This window comes from Rhinopithecus roxellana, chromosome 15 (assembly GCF_007565055.1).
Source record: "Rhinopithecus roxellana isolate Shanxi Qingling chromosome 15, ASM756505v1, whole genome shotgun sequence".
NCBI classification, from domain to species: domain Eukaryota; kingdom Metazoa; phylum Chordata; class Mammalia; order Primates; family Cercopithecidae; genus Rhinopithecus; species Rhinopithecus roxellana.
Window position 1 is genome coordinate 18,199,354 of NC_044563.1, and position 26,350 is coordinate 18,225,703.

Sequence of the window (26,350 nt, forward strand, 5' to 3'; positions counted from 1 at the left end):
AGGGGCGGGGTCTCCTAGACGGGTGGGGCCGGAGCTCCGAGCTGGTTTGAACAAGCCCTGGGCATGTTTGGCGGGAAGTTGGCTTAGCTCGGCTACCTGTGGCCCCGCAGTTTTGTAGTCCCCGCCTTGTTTCTCCCCAGAGATCTCTCAATCCTCCCTCCGCATACAGCACAGTACCCCTTTGCACGGAGGACGCGATGGCTCCCAAGAAACGCCCAGAAACCCAGAAGACCTCCGAGATTGTATTACGCCCCAGGAACAAGAGGAGCAGGAGTCCCCGGGAGCTGGAGCCCGAGGCCAAGAAGCTCTGTGCGAAGGGCTCCGGTACTGCCTGTGCCTGCTGCTTGAATATTTCCGCCTTTTGGGGTGCTCGCGCAGGAGGCTGCAGCGGGGGATGGGTGCTCCGAGGCTCCCGAGGCCGGCGCAGGTCACGGATGCCTCCGGCTGTGCATTCTACCTGCAGGTTCTTTGACACCAGAGCGTTTAGGCTTCAACACCTCTCCCTCCAGGTGACAGGAAGCAGACGAGCTCCGTAACAACAGACACACGGACTTGTCAGATTCCTTGTTTGTAGCAGGGTTCTTGCACAGTTTGGACGGCTTCAGAGAATCCTACCTTTCCTGGCACTGTGTGTGCTGGATTTCATAGTCACGCTTGTTAGCTGCACGTCCTAGGTGGTCAGTTGTGCAAGCCCCCAATTCCTTCCCTCCTTAGAAAGCTCATTCTCTGAGGTTTACTGGGGCTTGAACCTGGGGCTATAAGGAGTTTCGAGACACTCAAAAACTGGAGCTGGGGCTTGTTAATCAAGTGGTTTTTGTCCATGAGAAGAAAGAATTGGTTGTCAGGACGTCGGACCTATAGTGATTGGGTCCTCAAATACAAGTTTGGTGATCTGGAGTTGTTGCTTTATTACTATTCTAATTTCACTCACCTCCCCAGAAGTAACCTAGTTAAGAGCATTTTCAGGCCTTCCTATTCCTTCTTTTCCTAAAAGGTGACTTCTGCCATGCTGCCCTAAAATATTTTTATTGTGCATTATATGTGATTTATAAAATTGTGACCCAGTCCCATCTCGTTTTGCAGCCCAAACTGGGAAGAGTTCTGCAGTGTACTTTATTCTTGTGTGTTTCTTTGGCTGGGGTCTCAGGAACCCTGCACGATTGTATTTACTTTCATTTCAGTCTTACTGTTTGGGGGAGTGCTTTGGAGAAGGGGCCAAATCCCTACTCATTTTTTTTTAATTTCTGGTGCTGGGTGAGACCGCACAGACATGGAAAGGCCTCAGGAGATGATGAGACAGAGATTAGCCATGCCGAATGAAACAAGGCTTCCTTTCAGGGAATTCAGCAGAAAAACCTTTCGTGAGATTGGAGAGGAAAATATGTCTGTTCTGCTTGGCAGGTCCTAGCAGAAGAGGTGACTCAGACTGCCTCTGGGCGGGGCTGGCTGGCCTACAGATCCTGCCGCCATGCCGCAGCATCGTCAGGACCCTCCACCAGCATAAGCTGGGCAGAGCTTCCTGGCCATCTGTCCAGCAGGTAAGGCATTTTTTGCCTCAAGTCCTCAAGGGTTTTGCACGTGCATTTTTACTATTGCATGCTCCCAAATTAGATGATGGCTTGGTTCACCAGCTTGTCAGAGTGGTCCGATCACCCAGACTGTGGTGACTGGCCTACTGGGCACTCAGCCAGGTAAAAAAGTCTTATGTTGTAAAGGTCCCAGCTGGAATGCACTCTGCCCCTTTTGCTTTCCCAGATTATTAGTTCATGTGCATTGCAAATATTTTCATGCACAGGGCAGGCAGTTAGCTTTCCTTTCGTGGGAGGACTTGGCTCTAGGGCTCATCTGTGAAGCAGGCAGAGATTTACAGTTTACCCAGAACTTGGGTTTTAATTCAACCTAATTCATTTCTCTCTGGCAGGGGCTCCAGCAGTCCTTTTTGCACACTCTGGATTCTTACCGGATATTACAAAAGGCTGCTCCCTTTGACAGGAGGGCTACATCCTTGGCGTGGCACCCGACTCACCCCAGCACTGTGGCTGTGGGTTCCAAAGGGGGAGACATCATGCTCTGGAATTTTGGCATCAAGGACAAACCCACCTTCATCAAAGGGGTGAGCAGTTCCCCATGCCAGGTCGTGCTAAAGAAGTAATCCCAGCACTTTGGGAGGCCGAGGCGGGCGGATCACCTGAGGTCTGGAGTTTGAGACCGGCCTGGCCAACATGCTGAAACCCCGTCTCTACTAAAAATACAAAAATTAGCTGGGTGTGGTAGCAGGTGCCTGTAATCCCAGCTACTCAGGAGGCTGAGGCAGGAGAATTGTTTGAACCTGGGAGGTGAGGTTGCAGTGAGCCGAGATTGCACCATTACGCTTTAGCCTGGGCAACAAGAGTGAAACTCCATCTCAAAAAAATAATAATAAAAAAAAAATAAGGAGTGTTTATTGAAGGAATGAAAAGGATATTGATGTCATCCAGTAATTGTCAGGAAGAGGACTGGGATCAAAAGTAACTGTGGGCATTTTCAAATACGTAAATGGTGATGATATATATTTTTCTAATGCCTGCCCTTAAAATACTAGAAGATATAGACTATTGATCACCCATAGAATTGAAGCCCCTTCTGGGCCGGGCGCGGTGGCTCACGCCTGTAATCCCAGCACTTTGGGAGGCCAAGGCAGGCTGACCACGAGGTCGAGAGATCTAGACCATCCTGGCCAACATGGTGAAACCCTGTCTCTACTAAAAATACAAAAAATTAGCTGGATGTGGTGGCGTGCGCCTGTAGTCCCACCTACTTGGGAGGCTGAGGGAGGAGAATCGCTTGAACCCGGGAGGCGAAGGTTGCAGTGAGCCGAGATCGTGCCACTGCACTCCAGCCTGGGCAACAGAGTGAGATTCCATCTCAGAAAAAAAAAAAAAAAAAAAAAAGAATTGAAGCTCCTTCTTACCACACTGACCTCATCTTACACCACTGTCTTTTCTCACTTCCTATGCTGTAGCCACACCAGTTGTTTCTATTCCTGAAACCCGGTCTCTGTAATTGCTGTTCCCTTTTACTGGAGTGCTTTTCCCCGTGGTCTTCTCATGGCTGGCGTCTTCTCATGCAGATCTTTGCTGATTCTACCTCTTCAAAGAGGCTTTCACTGGTGGTCCTTACTCATAACATAGATCCCACTCCTCCACTGTCATTCCCTGTATCATGACCCTGCTTCATGTTTCCCCCAAGTGTTGGCCAGTGTCTGAGATCTGATGCTTATTTGTATGTGTTTGCCCACTGATGGCAGGGACCTTGCCTGTCTGGTTCACCACTCTATTCCTGGTGCCTGGAACAGTCTGGCCTAGAGTAGATGCTTTATATTTGTTGAATGAATGAGGGGCTTGAAGTGTAATTGAGGAGATGGGAAGTATACATATGAGGTAATTAACAATACAGATGCCAAGTGCTACAGAATATGAAAGAAGGAAGAACCCCTTGTGAATTGGAGTCAATAGAGGAGACTCCACAGATGAGCAAGGAGGAGCAGTATTAGGTAAATGGAGAGAAAAGAAGGAAAGGCGTAATGTGATTGGGTGAGGTTTGGCATAGAGTTCTTGGAGATGGTCTTTGTTGTGTCAGAGTTTATCATCCGTTGCTGAGGGGTGAGTGTGTTGTCCCCTCTAAGAGACCTTTAGCCAGCCCAGCTGGTGGCTAACATTGGAGGGCTGTGCTGTGAAAAGTGACACTGGGTTTAGAGCAGGAGTCACAAACTTACATGGCTCCAGAAGCCAAACAGAGCGGGGAAAAAAAAAAAGAATGTATGGTGGTAGCGTCAGGGGTAAACTAGAGATGACCGTTGTACAAAAATGTAGGTCTTGTGCTATAAAATGTGATTTTTTCAAACAAAGCCACAAATCCTCATTTTTTTAATGTCGAATATCTTGAGTTTTTAAAAAATTGTAAAATACATGTAACATAAAATTTATCACCTTGGCCATTTAAAACTTTTTTTAAAATAATGATAAAATACATATAACATGAAATTTACTTTCATAACCATTTTTAAGTGCACAGTTCAATGGCATTAGGTAAATTGTGTAACCAGTCTCCAGAACTTCATTATTTTTTTATTTTTTTTATTTTTTGAGTCTCATTCTGTCACCCAGGCTGGAGTGCAGTGGCACAACCATAGCTCACTGCAGCCTCCACCTCCCTGACTCAAGGAATCCTCCAGCTTCAGCCTCCCATGTAGCTGGGACTACAGGTATGCACCACCATGCCTGGCTAATTTTTAGAGATGTGGTCTCTCTGCTTTGCCCAGGCTGGTCTCAAACTCCTGGCCTCAAGCAATCCTTCTGTCTTGTCTTCCCAAATTGCTTGGGATTACAGGGCTAAGCCACTGTGCTGGGCCTCTAGAACTTCATAATATTGGCACTGAATAAAATTAAACACACATCTCAGCTGAATTCTGCTTCAGCCCACTATTTTTCTAACTCTGGTTTAAAGGTAGAGATGGGGGGAACCCAGGAGGAGGTCTCTTAAGTGGAGGGATTTGGAGAGCAGCCCACCAGAAAAGGCCAGGTTAGACAGGTATGGGAGACTGGAATTCAAGGTGTGAGATGGGTGTTCAAGGAACAAGTGCCAGAAGGCCCCAGAAAGGCAGTCAGAGGAGTGCTGTGGACAGAGAGGGGTAGGTTTCCTGCTTAGCTAAAGAGGCAGGTGACTGCCAATAAGGCAGCTTGAAGTCAGAACCCAGAGCTCAGACAGGAAGAAATTTGTTTTCTTGTTTTCTCCAGGAGTCTAGGACATGGGAATAGAGGAATTTAGCTTATGCCTGGAGATGGGAAGAAGCAGTGTAGGGTATTCTAGGGGAAGATCTTCCTGACTAACAGGGTAATGACAATTGCTTTGAACTTGTGCCAGACTGAGATTGTTTTTTTTTTTGCGTCACCTTATGACATGCATGTAACTTTACAGTGTAAGCTTTCTTTACACTGTAATGAAGATTGGTCTAGGCATTGAATTTCGTGACTTGCAGTTGCAGGGAACTAGGTTGGAGCAAAGGAAGGGTATGGCAGTCTGGAGGAGAACTGTCTGGTTTTACTCTCAGATGCTGACAGCAGAATGCTGATTTGAGACCAGTTACTGGAGGAGTAACAGTGCCTCATTTTGTCACTTCTTTAGTCATCTGACCTTGGCTGTGACCTTTACATTCTTCAGGCCCTTGGCAAGGGAACATGTATTATAGTTTCACAATGAAGATAGCTTAATTTTATTACTATTATAAAAACAATGTATGAGGCCAGGTGCAGTGGCTCACGCCTGTAATCCCAGCACTTTGGGAGGCCAAGGTGGGTGGATCACCTGAGGTCAGGAGTTCAAGACCAGCCTGACCAACACATAATGAAACCCTGTCTCTACTAAAAATATAAAAATTAGCCGGGAGTAGTGGCACACGCCTGTAGTCTCAGCTACTCGGGAATCTGAGGCAGGAGAATCGCTTGAACCTGGGAGGTGGAGATTGCAGTGAGCCAAGATGGTGCCACTGCACTCCAGCCTAGGCGACACAGAGAGACTCCATCTCTCAAAAAAAAAAAAAAAGTATTCTTACATAAAAAAATACAGAAAAAGTATAGAAAATAAATTAAATATGATCCAATATCCCCGTTTTCAGCATCCCTCTGTGCATGTGTACACTTTTTTTTTTTTTTTTTTTCCGAGTCTGAGTCTTACTCTGTCTCGTAGGCTGGAGTGCAGTGGTGTGATCTCACCTCACTGCAACTTCTGCCTCCTGGGTTCAAGCAATTCTTCTTCCTCAGCCTCCCAAGTAGCTGGGATTATAGGCATGCACCACCACACCCAGCTAATTTTTGTTTTGTTTCGTTTTTTTGAGACAGAGTCTCACTCTGTTGCCCAGGCTGGAGTGCAGTAGTGTGATCTTGGGCCCACTGCAACCTCTGCCTCCCGAGATCAAGTGATTCTCCTGGCTCAGCCTCCTGAGTAGCTGGGATTACAGGCACCTACCACCACGCCCAGCTAATTTTTATATTTTTAGTAGAGACGGGGTTTCACCATGTTGGCCAGGCTGGTCTTGAACTCCTAGCCTAAGGTGATCCACCTGCCTTGGCCTCCCAAAGTGTTGGCATTACAGGTTTGAGCCACCGTGCCCGGCCTAAAGTTTTATATTTTTAGTGGAAATGGGGTTTCACCATATTGGCCAGGCTGGTCTCGAACTCCTGACCTCAAGTGATCCACCCATCTCGGCCTCCCAAAGTGCTGGGATTACAGGCGTGAGCCACTGCACCTGGCCTGGGGTTTTTAAATTATCTCTTTATTGAGGTATAGTGGACATAAACTGCACCTATTTTAAGTGTACAGTTTGGCTGTTCTCAGCCTATGGGGTAGTCCTACTCCATAGGAGCAGTAAATAAATAAATAAATAAATAAATAAATTGTAAAATTTGATGAGTTTTGACGTATGTGTACAACTGTGAAGCCATTACCACAATTAAAATAACTCACATTTCCCCCCTTTGTAGTATATTTGGGGTGTGAGAGATAGATGAGTTGTCTATGCCCTTTTGTAATCCACTCCTCTCTACCCAGTATCTTATTCACTGTAAACTGCTGATCTACTTTTTATTTTTAGAGATTAATTTACATTTTCTAGAATTATATATAAATAGAATCATAGAATATATGCTCTTTTATTTTTGTTCTAACTTCTTTCAGTATAATTATTTGAAATTTATCTACATTTTTATGTGTAGTGTTTTTTTTTTGTTGTTGTTTTGTTTTTTATCTTTCTGAATAATGGTTCATTGTTTTTTGTTTTTTGTTTTTTTTGAGACGGAGTCTTGCTCTGTCACTCAGGCGGGAGTGCAGTGGCGCGATGTCGGCTCACTGCAAGCTCCGCCTTCCAGGTTCACACCATTCTCCTGCCTCGGCCTCCCGAGTAGCTGGAACTACAGGCATACACTGCCACACCCGGCTAGAGATGGAGTTTCACCGTGTTAGTCAGGATGGTCTGGATATCCTGACCTCGTGATCTGCCTGCCTCGGCCTCCCAAAGTGCTGGGATTACAGGTGTGAGCCACCACACCTGGCTGGTTTTTTTTTTTTTTTTTTTTTTTTTGAGACTGAGTCTCGTTCTGTGGCCGGGGCTGGAGTGCAGTGGCCGGATCTCAGCTCACTGCAAGCTCCGCCTCCCAGGTTCACGCCATTCTCCTGCCTCAGCCTCCCAAGTAGCTGGGACTACAGGCGCCTGCCACCTCCCCTGGCTAGTTTTTTGTATTTTTTAGTAGAGACGGGGTTTCACCATGTTAGCCAGGATGGTCTCGATCTCCTGACCTCGTGATCCGCCCGCCTCGGCCTCCCAAAGTGCTGGGATTACAGGCTTGAGCCACCGCGCCCGGCCTTTTTTTTTTTTTTTTTAAGACAGGGCCTTGCTGTGTCATGCAGGCATGATCACGGCTCAGCATAGCCTCAACCTCCTCGGCTGAAGCGATTCTCCCACCTCAGCCTCCTGAGTAGCTGGCACTACACACACAGGCCACCATACTTGGCTAATTTTTAAATTTTGTTATAGAGACAGGGGTCTCACTGTGTTGCACAGGCTACTTTCAAACTCCTGGCCTCAAGCAATCCTCCTGCCTCGGCCTCCCAAAGTGCTGGGATTACAGGCGTGAGCCACTGCAACCAGTCGCATTGTATTGATATGCTACAGTTTATTCATTTACCTGTTGAAGGACATTTGGAATTTTCTCTAGTTTTTGAATGCAACATATAAAGTGGCTGTGAACATTCACGTACAAGTATTTGTGTGGATATATGTTTTCATTTTTCTTGAGTAAATACTTAGCAGTGGAATGGCTGGATTATAGAATAGGAATTTTTTTTTTTTTTTTTTTTTTTTTTTTTGAGGCGGAGTCTTGCTCTGTCGCCCAGGCTGGAGTGCAGTGGCCGGATCTCCGCTCACTGCAAGCTCCGCCTCCCGGGTTCACGCCATAGAATAGGAATGTTTTAAAGATACTTTTTAAATGAGAAAAGGCTTTTCTATTTACCCACATATTGTCATTTCCAGTGCTTTCATTCTTTCATGTGATCCAGATTTCCTTTTGGTAATATTTTCCTTCTGCCTGAAGAAATTCCTTTCATATTTCTTATAATGCAGATTGTTGATGAATACCTTCCACTGTTGTTTGTCTCAAAAAGTATTTTGCCTTTATTTTGGGGGAGGATGTTTTTGCTAAGTATAGAATTCTAGGTTCACAGGTTTTAAAATTATTTAACTTTTATTTTTTAATTGACAAATTAAAATTGTATTTATTTATTTATTTATTTATTTTTTTTTTTTTTTTTTTGAGACGGAGTCTCGCTCTGTCGCCCAGGCTGGAGTACAGTGGCCGGATCTCAGCTCACTGCAAGCTCTGCCTCCCGGGTTTACGCCATTCTCCCGCCTCAGCCTCCCGAGTAGCTGGGACTACAGGCGCCCGCCATCTCGCCCGGCTAGTTTTTTGTATTTTTTAGTAGAGACGGGGTTTCACCGTGTTAGCCAGGATGGTCTCGATCTCCTGACCTCGTGATCCGCCCATCTCGGCCTCCCAAAGTGCTGGGATTACAGGCTTGAGCCACCGCGCCCGGCAAAATTGTATTTATTTATTACGTACCATATATTGGTTTGCAGCTTTCTTTCTTCAGTACTTTAAAGATGATTTCTAGACCGGGCGTGGTGGCTGACGCCTGTAATCCTAGCACTTTGGGAGGCCAAGGCAAGTGGATCATTTTGGTCATGAGTTCCAGACCAGCCTGGCCAACATGATGAAACCCCGCCTCTACTAAAAATACAAAAATTAGCCGGGTCTGGTGGTGCTCACCAGTAATCCCAGCTACTTAGGAGGCTGAGGCATGAGAATCATGCTTGAATCTGGGAGGTAGAGGTTGCAGTGAGCCAAGATGGCATCACTGCACTCCAGTCTGGGTGACAGAGCGGGACTGTGTCTCAGAAATAAATAAATAAAAATAAAGATGATTTCTAGCTGGGCACAATGGTTCATGCCTGTAACCACACTTTGAGAGGCTGAGGCTGGGGGTCCTCTTGAGGCCAGGACTTTAAGACCAGCCTAGGAAACACAGCAAGATCCCATCTCTACAAAAAAAATCTTAAAAATTAGCGGTAGCTTGAACTTGCAGTTCCAGCTACTCTGGAGGCTGAGGTGGGAGAACTGCTTAAGCCCAGGAGTCCAAGGCTTCAGTGAGCTCGGCAAGTCTGGGTGACAGAGCAAGATCCTGTCTCAATTAAAAAAACAAAACAAAACATCCTGATGAGAAGTTTGCTGCTATCCTTATGTTCCTCCCTATGTAATTTTTCTTCTGGTGGCTTTAAAAATGATTATGAGACCGCGGGGCGCGGTAGCTCATGCCTGTAATCCCAGCACTTTGGAAGGCCGAGGCGGGCAGATCACGAGGTCAGGAGATTGAGACCATCCTGGCTAACATGGTGAAACCCCGTCTCTACTAAAAATACAAAAAAATTAGCTGGGCGTGGTGGCGGGCGCCTGTAGTCCCAGCTACTCGGGAGGCTGAGGCAGGAGAATGGCGTGAACCCGGGAGGTGGAGCTTGCAGGGAGCCAAGATCACACCACTGCACTCCAGCCCGGGCAACAGAGAGAGACTCCATCTCAAAAAAAAAAAAAAAAAAAAATTATTATGATATGCTTGTGGAGATCACTAAGCTTCTTTGATTTGCAATTTTTTTTTTTTTTGAGACAGAGTCTTGCTGTGTTGCCCAGGCTAGAATGCAGTGCCATGATCTCGGCTCACTGCAACCTCCACCTCCAGGGTTCAAGCGATTCTCCCTCCCTCAGCCTCTGGAGTAGCTGGGATTACAGGCACCCACCACCTCGCCTGGCTATTTTTTTTTTTTTTTTTTTTTTTTTTAAGTAGAGACGGGGTGTCACCATGTTGGCCAGACTGGTATTGAACTCCTGACCTCTGGTGATCCACCCACCTCAGTCTCCCAAAATGCTGGGATTACAGGCATGAGCCACCTTGCCCAACCCATTATTTCTTACAAATAGTTCTTTTTCTCTTGGGACTCCAATTACATATTGTCCAGCAGGTCATTGTTGTACTGTTAATTTTTGTCTTTTTCCCTGTTTCATTTTGTGCAGTTGTTCACTGATCTTCACTTCTGTAATATCTGACCTGCTGTCAATCCCTTCCTTCTTCCCTTCCTTCCCTTTCCCTTTCCCTTCCCCTTCCTTTTCATTTCTTTCTTTCTTTCCTTCCTTCTTCCTTCCCCTCCCCTCCCCTCCCCTCCCCTCTCTCTACTCTCTTCTCTCCTCTCTCTTCTCCTCTCTTTCCTGCTTGTGCAGAGCAGGGCTATTCCATAGGCAAAGTAGCCCAGCGTATTTTTCATTTCAGATACTGCATATCCCCTCTAGAAGTTGGATCTTTTTTTTTTCATGTCTTCCATTTCTCTCCTCATATTTATTATTTCCTCTTCTTTCTTTTGTGAGGCAGGGTCTCACTCTGTCCTCCAGGCTGGAATGCACTGGCACGATCTCAGCTCACTGCAACCTTCACCTCCCAGGTTCAAGCGATCCTCCTGCCTCAGCCTACCGAGTAGCTGGGATTACAGGTGTGCACCACCACGCCCAGCTAATTTTTGTATTTTTTTTTTTTTTTTGAGACGGAGTCTCGCTATCACCCAGGCTGGAGTGCAGTGGCTGGATCTCAGCTCACCGCAAGCTCCGCCTCCCAGGTTCACGCCATTCTCCTGCCTCAGCCTCCTGAGTAGCTGGGACTACAGGCGCCCGCCACCTCGTCCGGCTAGTTTTTTGTATTTTTTAGTAGAGACGGGGTTTCACCGTGTTAGCCAGGATGGTCTCGATCTCCTGACCTCGTGATCCACCCGTCTCGGCCTCCCAAAGTGCTGGGATTACAGGCTTAAGCCACCGCGCCCGGCTAATTTTTGTATTTTTAATAGAGACCAAGTTTCACCATATTGGCCAGGCTGGTCTCGGACTCCTAACGTCAAGTGATCTGCCTGCCTTGGCCTCCCAAAGTGCTGTGATTACAGGCATGAGACACTGTGCCTGGCCCGATCCTGTGTCTTAAAAAAAAAAAAAAAAACTCTAACATGTAATACTGCTTTTTTAAAAAAAATTGTGGGCCGGGCTCAGTGTCTCACACCTGTAATCCCAGCACTTTGGGAGGCTGAGATGGACAGATCACGAGGTCAGGAGATCAAGACCATCCTGGCCAACATGGTGAAACCCCGTCTCTACTAAAAATACAAAAAAATCAGCTGAGCATGGTGGCAGGCGCCTGTAATCCCAGCTACTTGGGAGGCTGAGACAGGAGAATCACTTGAACCCAGGAGGCAGAGGTTGCAGTGACCCGAGATTATGCCACTGCACTCCAGCCTGGACAACAGAGCAAGACTCCATCTCGATTAAAAAAAAAACTGGTAGAAAACACGTAACAAAATTTACAATCTTAACCATTTTTAAGTAAACAGTTTAGTAATGTTAACTATATTCACATTGTTGTACAACAGATCACTGGAACTTTTTTCTTATAAAATTGAAACTCTATACCCACTGAACAACAAGTCTCCACTTCTTCCTCCCCTTATCCCCTGGCAACCATAGTACTACTTTCTGCTTCTGTGAGTTTGACTACTTTAGATATCTCATCTAAGTAGAATCATACAGTATTTGTCTTTTTATGACATGCTTATTTCCCTTAATGCAGTGTTTTAAGATTCATCCATATTGTAGCATGTGGCAGAATTTCCTTCTTTTTTAAGGCTGAATAATATTCCATCATTCGTGTGTTCCACCTTCTGTTTATCTGTTTATTCACTGGCAGACACTTAGGTTGACTTCATCTTTTGGCTATTGTGAATAATGCTGCAGTGAATATGGGTGTGCAAATATCCCTTTGAGACCCCGACTTCAGTTCTTTGGGGCTAATGCCAGTAAGTAGGCTTGCTTCATCAAATGGTAATTCTGTTGTTCATTTTTTGAGGAACCACCATACTGTTTACCATACTGGCTATACCATCTCACGTTCCCATCAGCAGTGTACAAATGTTCCTACTTCCCCACTTCCTCACCCACATTTCTTTTCTTTTCTTTTTTTTTTTTTTTTGAGATGGAGTCTCCCTCTGTCACCCAGGCTGGAATGCAGTGGCGTAGAATCAGCTTACTGCAACCTCTGCCTCCCGAGTTCAACTAATTCTCCTGACTCAGCCTCCAGAGTAGCTGAGATTATAGGCACACACCACCATGCCCAGCTAATTTTTGTATGTTCAGTAGAGATGGGTTTTGCCATGTTGGCCAGGCTGGTCTTGAACTCCTGACCTCAGGTGATTCACCTGCCTTGGCCTCCCAAATTGCTGGGATTACAGGCGTGAGCCACCATGCTCAGCCTTTTCTGTTTTTTTGATAGTGGCCGTCCTAAGCGATGTGAGGTGATAGCAGTGTAGTTTCATTTGCATTTCTCAAATGATTAGTGATGCTGAGCATCTTTACGTGTGCTTCTTGGCCATTTGTATATTTTCTTTGAAGGAATGTCTATTCAAGTCCTTTGCCTTTTTTTTTTTTTTTTTTTGAAACAGGGTCTTACTTGGTCACCTAGGCTGCAGTGCAGTGGCATGATCATAGCTCACTGCAGCCTCGAACTTCTGGGCTCTAGTCATCCTGCTGCCTTAGTCAGAGTAGGCTGGGACTGCAGGTGCTTGCCACCATACCCTGCTAACTTTGTTTTATTTTGTTTTTTTCACTATCTCTTACAGAAAGGACTTTCTAACTTAAAAAAAATATTTTTTCATAGAAACTGGGTCTTGCTAGTCTCCCAGGCTGGTCTTGAACTCCTCTTTGCCTGCTTTTAGTTGGGTTATTTGTTGTTGTTTTGTAGGGGTTCTTTATATATTCTGGATATTAACCTCTTTTTTTTGTTTGTTTGTTTTTGTTTTTGTTTTTTGAGATGGAGTTTCGCTCCTGTCGTGCAGGCTGGAGTGTAATGGCGCAATCTCCACTCACTGAAATCTCCACCTCCCGGGTTCAAGCAATTCTCCTGCCTCAGCCTCCTGAGTAGCTGGGATTACAGGCGTGAGCCACCACGCCCGGCTAATTTTTGTATTTTTAGTAGAGACAGGGTTTCACCATGTTGGCCAGGCTGGTCTTAAACTCCTGACCTCAGGTGATCCGCCCACCTCGGCCTCCCAAAGTGCTGGGATTACAGGTGTGAGACACTGTGCCCGGCCATGATATTAACCTCTTATCAGATCTATGATTTGAAAATATCTTCTCCCACTTCATAGATTGCCTTTTCACTCTGTGGATTGTTTCTTTTGATGCCTGATTTTTTTTTTTTTTTTTTTTTTTTTTTTAATTTTGAGATGGAGTTTCACTCTTGTTGCCCAGGCTGGAATGCAATGGTGTGATCTTGACTCACTGCAACCTCTGCCTCCCAGGTTCAAGCAATTCTCCTGCCTCAGCCTCCCAAGAAGCTGGAATTACAGGCACCTACCAACACGCTAAGCTAGCCTGATTTTTTAATAGTGAACCAACCTTGCATTCTTGGAATAAGTTCATCCTGGCCATGATGTATTTATCATTTTTAAATATTACTAGATTGAGTTGGCAAATATTTTAAGATCTTTGCATCTGTGTTCATGTGTAAAATTGGCCAAATCCTTGTCACATTTGTGTATCGGGATTATGCTCATTTCTGGCTGGGCGCGGTGTATCACTCCAGTAATTCCAGCACTTTGGGAGGCCGAGGCGGGCAGGTCACAAAGTCAGGAGATGGAGACCATCCTGGCCAACATGGTGAAACCCAGTCTGTACTAAATATGCAAAAATTAACTGGGTGTGGTGGAGCACTCCTGTCATCCCAGCTACCTGGGAGGCTGAGGCAGGAGAATTGTTTGAACCTGGGAAGCAGAGGTTGCAGTGAGCCGAGATCACGCCACTGCATTCTAGCCTGGCAACAGACTGGGGCTCCGTCTCAAAAAAAAAAAAAAAAGGGCCGGGCGCGGTGGCTCAAGCCTGTAATCCCAGCACTTTGGGAGGCCGAGACGGGTGGATCACGAGGTCAGGAGATCGAGACCATCCTGGCTAACACGGTGAAACCCCGTCTCTACTAAAAAATATAAAAAATTAGCCGGGCGAGGTGGCGGGCGCCTGTAGTCCCAGCTACTCCGGAGGCTGAGGCAGGAGAATGGCGGGAACCCGGGAGGCGGAGCTTGCAGTGAGCTGGGATCCGGCCACAGCACTCCAGCCTGGGCGACAGAGCGAGACTCCGTCTCAAAAAAAAAAAAAAAAAAAAAAAAAGATGATGCTGATTTCTGAGAATTGCTTGAGCCCAGGAGGCAGAGGTTGTAGTAAGCTGAGATTGCACTACTGTGGTCCAGCCTGAGCGACAGAGCACGACTCTGTCTCAAAAAAAAAGATTATGCTGCCCTCATTAGCTTGGGAATGATTCCCTTGTTTTCTAGTCTGTGGAGAGGGAGGATTTAAGATCAATATCTAGCTGGGTGCGGTGGCTCACTCCTGTAATCTCAGCACTTTGGGTGGCCAAAGTGGGCAGATCACCTGAGGTCAGGAGTTTGAGGCCAGCCTGGCCAACATGGCAAAACTCTGTCTCTACTAAAAATACACAAAAATTCGCCGAGCATGGTAGCAGGTACCTGTAATTCCAGCTACTCGGGAAGCTGAGGCAGGGGAATTGCTTGAACCCAGGAGGCAGAGGTTGCCGTGAGCCAAGATTGTGTCACTGCACTCCAGCCTGGGCAACAGTGTGGGACTCTGTCTCAAAAAATAAATAAATAAAAATAAAAAAAAAAGAAAGATCAGTATCTCTTCCTCAGCCAGGTCTGGTGGCTCATGACTGTAATCCCAGCACTTTGGGAGGCCGAGGCAAGCAGATCACATGAGGTCAGGAGTTCGAGACCAGCCTGGCCAACATGATGAAACTCCATATCTACTAAAAATACAAAACTTAGTTAAGCGTGGTGGCGTGAGCCTGTAATCCCAGGTACTTGGGAGGCTGAGGCTAGAGAATTGCTTAAACCTGGGAGGCAGAGATTGCAGTGAGCTGAGATCGCACCATTGCACTCCAGCCTGGGCTAGAGTGAGACTCCATCTCAAAAAAAAAAAAAAAAAATTCTTTCTATCTATCTATCTATCTATCTATCTATCTATCTATCTATCTATCTATCTATCTATCTATCTTCCTCTTTCATCATCTTCTTTTTCCCTTCCTGAACAGTTCAAACCAAAAGTCATTAGGTAGGCTCAAGCAAGATAGATGTTTATGTAGTAGGGAGGCTACAGTGCTGGAAGTACCAGATGCTGGGGCCCCTGAAGCTGAGGTGGATGGCAGGTGGCAGGTGGCAGCTCAGTACATAGAGACTGGGCCCAAGCAAGATCAGAGGGGCATCCGTGCAGGAAGGGGTGGAAAGTACAGGAGGCCAGGCATGGAATAGTGAAGTCTGAAGTGGGGGTAAGGAGGCTGACCCACAGGGAAGTCTAGAGTGGGGTGGCGGAGTCGAGTGGGGTGAGCAGGGCTTTTGCATGGAGAGGGGCGGCCATGGCGCCTGATATGGGCAAGGAAGTTGTGTCTGCATGGTTGAGGGAGTGGAGAGAGAGGAGAGGGTGACTGTGCCCTCGGGAGGGTAAAAGTCCAAGCATCCTAAGGAAGACGTGCATTTGGGGGGTGTGTGGCAGCAATAGTGGAAGACTGGTTAAATACAAGGAGATTAATCAAATATGTAAGTATATTGAGTATAATGGGAACCACATTTTTCACTGTCAAAGAAGGGAATTATAAATATGGAAAGAGAGAAACTCGAATCAACTCTGTGGTGTTGAATTCAAATTGAAGACATTGATACGAAATTATGATTTTCAGTATACAAAGTAAAGACAGTTGTGAAGCAATCTGATTGCAGATTCTTTTTACAGCTTTATTACCTTAATCTTTTATAAGTGTCTCACCCCATGCTTAATTTGATGGCTCTTTTTTTTTTTTTTCCAATAGAGATAGGGTCTTGCTCTGCTGCCCAGGCTGGAATGCAGTGGTAGGATCATAGCTTACTGCAGCCTTGAACTCTTGGGCTCAAGTCATCATCCCGCCTCAGCCTCTTGAATAGCTATGAGCACAGGTGTGCACCATCACTCCCAGCTGATTTTTTTTTTTTTTTTTTTTGAGACGGAGTCTCACTCTGTCGCCCAGGCTGGAGTGCAGTGGCCGGATCTCAGCTCACTGCAAGCTCCGCCTCCCGGGTTCACGCCATTCTCCTGCCTCAGCCTCCGGAGTAGCTGGGACTACAGGCGCCCGGCACCTCGCCCAGCTAGTTTTTTTGTATTTTTAGTAGAGACGGGGTTTCACCGTGTTAGCCAGGATGGTCTCGATCTCCTGACCTTGTGATCCGCCCATCTCGGCCTCCCAAAGTGCTGGGATTACAGGCTTGAGCCACCACGCCTGGCCTCCAGCTGATTTTTAATAATTTTTTATAGAGGCTGGACCCAGTGGGTCATGCCTGTAACAGGACTTTGGGACACTGAGGTGGAAGGATTGCTTGAGCCCAGGAATTTGAGACCAGCCTGAGTTACATAGTGAGACCTCGTCTCTAAAAAAAATAAATAAATAATAAAAACTGGTGACACACACCTATAGCCCCAGATACTTGGGAGGCTGAGGCAGTGGGAGGACTGCTTGAGCCCAGGAGGTTGGGGCTACACTGAGCCAGGATTGCACCACTGCATCAAGGTTTCGAACTCCTGGCCTTAAGCGATTCTCCTGCCCCAGCCCCCCAAAATACTGGGATTATAGATGTAAGCTACTGTGCCCAGCCAATGGCTATTCTTTTTGCAACTCATTACCGAGTTCTCCCAAAGCTTTCAACACGGCTTTTGTAGAAGTAACAATGTCCTTTGTTTTTGCACGTATTTCATCAGTTTACATGCTTAATTAAATTTGGTATTAATTACAATAAAAGATGCAACTGGAATAAACAGATTTGAGAACAACTACAACCATCCCTTGGTTTGGTAAGCATAGAACTCAACTGGAGGGAGCAGATGATTATCATACTACCAGCAAGCATTTGGCAGACCGTGAGCATTAGAATGACCGTGAGGTTAGAATGTTTTATAGAGGGAAGGGAACGTGCCAGTTAGTATGTTGCGATAGCTAAGTGGTTGTTGCATAGAGGAACTTGTACAGTTCTACGAGGCTGGGATAGCTGCAGCGTAAGGAAGAAGTGGAAAAGTTTACATCTTGGGGATGTAAAGTTCTTAAAACAGTGCCTGCCCAGGCACAGTGGCTCACGCCTGTAATCCCAGCACTTTGGGAAGCTGAGGCAGGCCAATCTCCTGAAGTTGGGAGTTCCAGACCAGCCTGACCAACATGGTGAAACCCGTCTTTACTAAAAATACAAAAATTAGCCGGGTGTGATGGTACGGGCATGTAATCCCAGCTACTCAGGAGGCTGAGGCAGGAGGATCGCTTGAATCCAGGAGGTGGAGGCTGCAGTGAGGTGAGGTTGTGCCACCGCACTCCAGCCTGGGCGACAGAGCAAGACTCCATCTCAAAAAAAAAAAAAAAGAAAGAAAATCCCCCCAAAAAAACAGTGCCTAATACATAGTAAGCAATTAATAAGGTTAAGCCATGATATTATCATGATTACTTTCATCATAGTTTTCTGGGATGACTGGAAGAATAGGAAGGGGCACAGATCTGACTCTTGCCCTCCTGACTCCGCCACTGCTCTGAGCTGAAGCTCTTCTAAAGAAAGCACTTTGGGAATAACAAATTAGGGCACATCCATAAAATGGAATACCTCAGCAATAAAATGAGATGAGCTGTTGATACAGCAAACTCAGATGAATCTCAGAGGCATGATGAGTGACATGAAACAAGACAATCTCAAAAGGTTGCATACTGCCTAATTCATTTACACGACATTCTATTTTTAATTCTATTTTTAATTTAATTTAATTTTATTTTTAGAGACAGGATCTTGCTCTGTCACCCACGCTAGAGTGCAGTGATGTGATCACAACTCACTACAGCCTCGACCTCCAGGCTTCCGTCATCCTCCCACCTCAGCCTTCTGAGTAGCTAGAACCACAGGCACCTACCACCATGCCTATCTATCTATCTATCTATCTATCTATCTATCTATCTATCTATACATATATATATATATTTTTTTTTTGTAGAGATGGGGGTCTCCCTATATTGCTCAGGCTGGCCTGGAACTCCTGGCCTCAAGCAGTCCCCCCGCCTCAGTCTCCCAGCTGGTGGGATTACTGTGCCCGGTCTATTGGACATTCTATGAGGGCAAAACAATAGTGACAGAGAATAGATCAGCCAGGGGCTGGGGGCGAGGGGAGGGTGTGATTGCAATGGGATAGCACAATGGAGTTTTTGGGCTGTTGCAAATGTTCTGCATTTTGATTTGGGTGGTGGCTATTTAAATCTATACATATGTTAAAATTCAGAGAACTGTATACCCCAAATTTGCTATATGTTAATTAAAAAAAAGAAAGTAAAAATAAAGCCTTAAGAAATGAAGGGAGGCCAGACTTAGTGGCTCAAGCTTATAATCCCAGCACTTTGGGAGGCTGAGGCTGGCGGATCACCTGAGGTCAGGAGTTCAAGACTAGCCTGGCCAACATGGTGAAACCCCATCTCTTCTAAAAATACAAAATTTAGCCATGCGTGGTGGTGGGCACCTGTAATCCCAGCTGCTTGGGAGGCTGAGCCAGGAGAATCGCTTGAACCTAGAAGGCGGAGGTTGCAATGAGCCGAGATCACGCCATTGCACTCCAGCCTGGGTGACAGAGTGGGACTCCATCTCAAAAGAAAAACAAAAAAAAAAAGGAAAGGAAGGAAGGGAGGAAGGGAGGGAGGGAGGAAGAAAGAGAAAGAAAGAAAGGAAAGAAAAGAACAGGCCAGGCGAAGTGGCTCATGCCTGTAAATCTTAGCACTTTGGGAAGCCACGGCAGGAGGATCGCTTGAGCTCAGGAGTTTGAGACCAGCCTGGGCACCACAATGAGACCCTGTCTCTACCAACAATTTTTTAAAAATTAGCACTTGTAATGCCAGCACTTAGGGAGGCCAAGGTGGGCAGATCGCTTGAGCGCAAGAGTTCAAGACCAGCCTGGGCAACATGACAAAACACCATCTTTAAAAAAAAAAAAAATACAAAAATGAACTGGGCATGGTGTGTGCACCTGTAGTCCCAGCTACTTGGGAGGCTGAGGTGAGAGGATCACTTGAGCCTGGGAGATTGAGGCTGCAGTGAGCCGTGTTCGTGCCACTGCACTTCAGTCTAAGTGACAGAGAAAGACCCTATTTCAAAGGAAAAGAAAAAGAAGTGAAGGCCCTGTGGAGAGCGTCCTAGTGTTTAGGTGTCCAAGCTGACCTGTCCCCACACACTGCTCGTTGGTGCTTCTGTGACAGCGCAGCACGTGTGCCCAGGCCTGGTTCCTCACTGCCAGGCCCATCATCACTCACTGGCTTTTTCCTTCCTCGTGTTAGATTGGAGCTGGAGGGAGCATCACTGGGCTGAAGTTTAACCCTCTCAATACCAACCAGTTTTACGCCTCCTCAATGGAGGGAACAACTAGGCTGCAAGACTTTAAAGGCAACATTCTACGAGTTTTTGCCAGCTCAGACACCATCAAGTGAGTAGTTTAACTAGGAGGGGAAAGGGCTTCTAAGCTTAGGTGTAGTTCCGGCAAGAGCATCCAGATCCCATTTCCTTAACCCAACCTGGCACAGGGAAGAAAGGAAAGATGTCAGCCACTTTCCGCCCTTTTCTCTTTCTCAAACTGCTCCTTGGCCACCCTCACTTTGGTCCAGGTGGGTTACTGCTTTGGGAAGGTGTTCTGGAGCCTCAGCTCTTCTGTAAGTCATACCTGTATTAGACTAGACCTTGACCTTCACTAGATAAGCCAGCATGGCACAGGCCCAGAAAGCCACCTAGAGAATGGAGCAACAGCTAAGAACTTGAGACTGAATTCCCTGCACTCACTGTGGTGTAATGACCTGAGCTGTTCCTGGGTGGAAGCTTACATGGATGGAATCTTGTCCATAAAGTGCTCTGGACTTCCCAAGAGAAGGTGGCTGGAGAAATTACAGAATGCAGCTGGGTGCGGTGGCTCATGCCTGTAATCCCAGCACTTTGGGAGGCCAAGGTGGGTGGATCACCTGAGGTCAGGAGTTCAAGACCAGCCTGGCCAACATGGTGAAACCCCATCTCTACTAACAATACAAAAAATGAGCCGGACATCGTGGTAGGTGCCTGTAATTCCCAGCTACTTGGGAGTCTGAAGCAAGAGAATAGCTTGAACCCAGGAGGCAGAGGTTGCAGTGAGCCGAGATTGCGCCATTGCACTCCAGGCTGAGCAACAAGAGTGAAATTCCATCTCAAAAAAAAAAAGAAGAAGTTACAGAATACTCGTCACTTTGATTTCCAGCTAGAGCCAGGACTCTGACTGCTCCCTGAGGAATAAGTGAGGGTGCTGGGGTGTAACTAGCATTGGATGGGATCCTGGGCTGTCCTGCAGGGATGAGGAGTGCATGCGCAATTCAGCAGGCGATTGGATAGACAAGGCTCCAGGCTAGTTTTCCGCAAGAAATCTTCCTGCTTGAAAATATTCATAGGGGATGGCAAAAGTCAGTGTAGCATGGATTTGAGGGTTTGAGAGAAAAACTGTGAGCTGAGCTCCTCTGGCTGGATAGCAGGATCCCTGAAGCACCCGCCTAGTCAGCCTCCCAGTCCAGTGGTTTGAGGGACCAGAAGAGCTCCTGGTCGTGTGTTTTTTCCCTCAGTGTTCAGAAGGGGGCAGAAGTGCCTTTCCAGCCAGCTCTGAGGAACAGAGCCAGGCAATCCCTGTTTGGCTTGTGTCTCCTTTGGCCCAAAGGGTGGAGAGTGAAAGGAGAGAGCAGTAAAGGAGGCTTGCTCAGAACCCGGGGGGTGGGGTGGGAGTAGGCGTGCCCTGGGGCTTGCTTTATGGTCTGAGCTTTGTCTGCTTCAGAGACTCTTAGGAGCTGGGGATCTTGGGCCCAGCAGTAACCGGACAGATTTCTGAGCCCCATTATCCCATTCCCTCTGTCTGGACGGTAGAGCAGTCTGAATGTTCCTCGCTAGGAATCCATGGCAAGACAGTTATTCATTCATTCAACAAATATTTATTGAATGCCCACTGTGGGTTAGTCATTGGAGCAGCAACAGTGAGTAAACAGGCCTATCTCTGTCCCCAAGGATCTTACAACACAGTCTTTCCCTCCAGCATCTGGTTTTGTAGCCTGGATGTGTCCGCCAGTAGCCGAATGGTGGTCACAGGAGACAACGTGGGGAACGTGATCCTGCTGAACATGGATGGCAAAGAGGTGCGTTCTCCCAGGTCCTGCCTTTCCCTCCCTCATCCCCGCCTCGGTTCTGTGTCCCCACCTGAACCGAGCTCTTCTCTGCAGCTTTGGAATCTCAGAATGCACAAAAAGAAAGTGACGCATGTGGCCCTGAACCCATGCTGTGATTGGTTCCTGGCCACAGCCTCCGTAGATCAAACAGTGAAAATCTGGGACCTGCGCCAGGTTAGAGGGAAAGCCAGCTTCCTCTACTCGCTGCCGCACAGGCATCCTGTCAACGCAGGTGTGATATCCCAGACCTCATCTCTCCTGCAGACCCTGCCTATCTGACTACTGCTGGGGTGTTCCCTCAGCATGGAAGCCACTACCACAAACCTTTACCCCTGATAGCGTCTGCCAAGCTGATGTCTGGGAACCTTTGTGGCTGTGGCTGTCCCCATCAACTGCTGAGTTACCAGAATTTCGTTGTTGTTCACAGCCCAGATTCACCTCTTCCCTTCCGCTCCTGTCTAGAGAGGAGTGGTAGGGAGGGTACCCCTACAGGAGAAGGCCTGCAAGGCCAGGACCACAGGGGGCTCGTGGTTCATACAGCTCAGGGGCTTTTCACTTTGCCAGCTTGTTTCAGTCCCGATGGAGCCCGGCTCCTGACCACGGACCAGAAGAGCGAGATCCGAGTTTACTCTGCTTCCCAGTGGGACTGCCCCCTGGGCCTGATCCCGCACCCTCACCGCCACTTCCAGCACCTCACACCCATCAAGGTGAGTGGCGGCGGGAAGAAGCTCGCAGAAGGAAGCTGTGATCATGAGGCTGGAGCAGGTCTGCCCACGGTGGGGAAGGGCTGATGTGGTAAGCCTGCCACCCCAGATCGCTCCTGGCCTAAGCACAGAGCATCTCTTACCCTTTGCCTCTCTCTCTTCCTTTTATCCCACTTCTGCCATTCCATATGGTTGAGTTTTCTTTCTGTCTCTCTGATAAGGTATTTTTCTGAGTTTTTTCAGCCCAGCTCTGATCTCACGGTGAGCATTTTCTAAGATCCTGACCCTCTGTTCTGTCTTCTCAGCTTCAGTTACCTGTGTACAGTTGACCCACAAACCTTCACCTTTTTTTTTTTTTAAAGGCAGGGTGTCGCTCTGTCACCCAGCTGGGAGTACAGTGGGGCAATCATGGTTCATTGCAGCCTTGATCTCCCAGGCTCAAGCGATCATCCTGCCTCATTGTTTTGTTTGTGTGTGTGTTTTTTTTTTTTTTTTTTTTTTTTTTTTTTTTTTTTTTTTTTGCTTTTTGTTTTTTAGAGACAGGGTATTCCTGTGTTACCCAGGCTGGTCCTTTTTTTTTTTTTTTTTCCTTGAAACAGGGTCTTGCTCTGTCACCCAGGCTGGAGTGCAGTGGCACAAACATAGCTCACTGCAGCCTCAACCTCCTGGGTTCAAGCAATCCTTCCATCTTAGCCTTGGGAGTAGATTGGACTACAGGTGTGCGCCACCACACCCAGCTAATTTTTTTATTTTTTGTAGAGATGGGGTTTTGCCATGTTGCCCAAGCTGGTCTTGAACTCCTAGGTTGAAGCTATCCTCCCGCCTTGGCCTCCCAAAGTGCTGGGGTTACAGGCATGAGCCACCACACCTGGCAACTTTGCCTTCTTGGTTTGTCTTGCAGGTTTCAGTGCTTCTAATAATAAAAATAAGTCTTTTATTTTCCCACCTTTTCTCAGGGTCTTGTTAATAGCTTCTCTATCCTTAGTCCCCAAGACTAATGGCTTTCAAGTCCTTTGATGCCTTCTTGCCTGAGCCCCCATGCAGCCTGAGCTCTGCTAGTTCTGCATCCTTTTCCAAAACTACAGATCCTCTTCCGATCTTCAGGTTTTATGCCTGTACTTCTCTGGTCAGTTCAGCCGAGTGGTGGGAGCACCAGTTTCCAGCAGCCAGACCCCCCGGGTTAGAATCCTTGGGCAAATTATTTATATTTTGGATCTGTTTCCTCATCTGCAAAAAGGGAATACTAGTCTCTAACTGATAGGATTGTTATGAGGATGAGTCAGTATACTTAAAGCACTTGGCCCGATGCCCAGCACCTGGTAAGTACTGGTAAGTACTCAATAAATGATGATTGAATATTGAGTGGCCCCCATGTACCTCAATCACATCCAAGCTCTTAATAAATAATGTCAAGAATCCTTCCCCAGTTGGTGTGCCTGTTAATCCATCAGTGTTCCTAATAATCCATCTGTCCCCATGTCCCAGTTTGTATCTAGCCAGGTGTCGTAAGTCATTACAGCTTCCTGTGATTTGTGACTTACTTCTAATCCTTTGCATGTACTATTTCTTCCTTCCTGCTAACCATGTCTTTCCTCCTTCAAAACTTCCTTGAGAAGTTTAATTAGGAAAATCCCATCCAATTTTGTCATTTTAATAACCGCCAGATTTTTTTTAGTGGGGTGATCTGGGGAATGTGGGTTTCCTTCTCTTTTTTAGCCAGTAGCAATTTTATACTCAACTCTTAGTAATTCATGCTGACGGAGGCGGGATGATAGTGGGGTTCCTCTAGAACTGAAGTCCTGTTAGGTTTTGGTCACCAGAGGCTTCTTTTGCTTTGTTGTAGGCTGACCTCTTAGGCTAATATCTGGGTCAGGCTGAGGTGAAAACGTTTATCAGTTGGCATGATCTTAGGAAATGCAAGTGAGGGAGAAGGCCTGAAGCTGCCCTAAGGGCCAGGGAGGCCAGCTAGGCATTAAAAATGTACAATGGCAGAGGCAAACACAACCAAAAACCATTCTTGTCGTTTTCTATAAGACCTCCATTATTAGGTTGGCTTGTTACTGGCAAATAATACCTTTTTTTTTTTTTTCTTTTGAGACAGAGTCTTGCTCTGTCCCCTAGGCTGGAATGCAGTGGCATCATCTTGGCTCGCTGCAATCTTCGCCTCCCAGATTCAAGTGATTCCCCTGCCTCAGCCTCCCGAGTAGCTGGAACTATAGGCATGTGCCACCACGCCCAGCTAATTTTTTTTTTTGGTATTTTTAGTAGAGACAGGGTTTCACCATGTTAGCCAGGATGGTCTTGATCGCCTGGCCTCGTGATCCGCCCGCCTCGGCCTCCCAAAGTGTTGAGATTATAGGAGTGAGCCACCGCGCTCAGCCCAAAGAATACTTTTGATGTCCCTCTTCGTTGATGTTTGTTTTTGATGCTCCTCTTGGTCATGTTCTGTGTTTACTCTCATGACCGGCCTCTCCATCTCCTAGGCAGCCTGGCATCCTCGCTACAACCTCATTGTCGTAGGCCGATACCCAGATCCTAATTTCAAAAGTTGTACCCCCTATGAATTGAGGACGATCGATGTGTTTGATGGAAACTCAGGGAAGATGATGTGTCAGCTCTATGACCCAGAATCTTCTGGCATCAGTTCGGTGAGGCATGGGCCCTCAAATAATGATGGGAGGAAGCAGGGATTCAACCTACTTTATTGACCAAAAATGACCAGAAATTAGGTTTTGTGTGCCCTTCTATGTCTCTGCTAATACCTTCACCCTTTCCTCGTGTTGACACTCTTGTCTCTGCAGCTCAATGAGTTCAATCCCATGGGGGACACGCTGGCCTCTGCAATGGGTGAGTAGGAAGAGGATGTATCTGACTTGCCCAGCCCAATCCTACTTCCCAAGGTTCAGTGTGGGCCAGCCTCAGCCCCGCCCTGCCACATTCACCCCAGGGCAGTGGCCCGTGAAGAAGATGGCTGGGAGACAGTGGTCTCTTTAGCCGAGGCCCTCCATGCCTCTGGCTTTGTCTTGGTCATGCAATGCCTGGCTACTGTCCAGTTTCCTAGTACTTCTTTATTTCTTTTCTTTTTTTTTTTTGAGACAGAGTTTCACTCTTGTGGCCCAGACTAGAGTGCAATGGCATGGTCTTGCCTCACTGCAACCTCCGCCTCTTGGGTTCAAGAGATTCTCCCTCGGCCTCCCGAGTAGCTGGGATTACAGGTGCCTGCTACCACGTCCACCTAATTTTTTTCATATTTTTAGTAGAGACAGGCTTTTACCATGTTGGCCAGGCTGGTCTAAAACTCCTGACCTCAGGTGATCCGCCCGGCTTGGCCTCCGAAAGCGCTGGGATTACAGGCGTGAGCCACCATGCCGGCCAGTTTCCTAGTATTCCTTTTTTTTTTTGAGAAGGAGTCTCATTCTGTCCCCCCAGGCTGGAGTGCAGTGGCGCGATCTTGGCTCACTGCAAACTCCGCCTTCTGGGTTCACGCCATTCTCCTGCCTCAACTTCCCGAGTAGCTGGGACTACAGGTGCCCACTACCACGCCCAGCTACTTTTTTGTATTTTTAGTAGAGATGGGGTTTCACTGTGTTAGCCAGGATGATCTCGATCTCCTGACCTCATGACCTGCCCGCCTCGGCCTCCCAAAGTCCTGGGATTACAGGTGTGAGCCACTGTGCCTGGCCTTCCTAGTATTTCTTTACCAAATCCTAGGTTTGCAGGCCAGCCCCAGGCTCTGAGAGACTGGTAACGGAAGGTGTAAGTCAGACTGGTCTCATTCCTCCTAGGTTACCACATTCTCATCTGGAGCCAGGAGGAAGCCAGGACCCGGAAATGAGAGACACTAAAGAAGGTGTGGGCCAGACAAGGCCTTGGAGCCCACACATGGGATCAAGTCCTGCGAGCAGAGGTGGCGATTTGTTAAAGGGCCAAAAGTATCCATGGCTAGGGTTGGAGCAGGGGTGCTGGGAGCTGGGGCGCTGTGGGACTGGGACACTTTCGTGTTAATCCTCTGGACCTACCTCCAGAGACTGCTCCAGAGTTGGTGACGCAGCTGCCCCAAGGGCCCCTCTGTATCTAGCCTGGAACCAAGGTTATCTTGGAACTAAATGACTTTTCTCCTCCTCTCAGTGGATGGTAGCAGAGGGATCAATCAGTTATTTGATTTCTGCTCACTTTTGATACGGCCAATAAAACCATATCCGACTGAGCTTTTG

The 26,350-nt window shown here is 47.1% G+C and overlaps 1 protein-coding gene across 1 annotated transcript; it reads left to right on the forward strand.

Annotated features, from left to right (window-relative positions):
* Positions 1 to 26,344, forward strand: DDB2 (damage specific DNA binding protein 2). The gene is made up of 10 exons (XM_010371096.2): positions 1 to 324; positions 1,402 to 1,538; positions 1,922 to 2,113; positions 19,546 to 19,691; positions 21,303 to 21,402; positions 21,487 to 21,664; positions 21,997 to 22,139; positions 24,620 to 24,784; positions 24,938 to 24,983; positions 25,922 to 26,344. The coding sequence occupies exons 1-10, from the start codon at positions 198 to 200 to the stop codon at positions 25,969 to 25,971; spliced, it is 1,284 nt and encodes a 427-aa protein (XP_010369398.1). The 5' UTR covers positions 1 to 197; the 3' UTR covers positions 25,972 to 26,344.
* Positions 26,345 to 26,350: the final 6 nt, after the last annotated feature.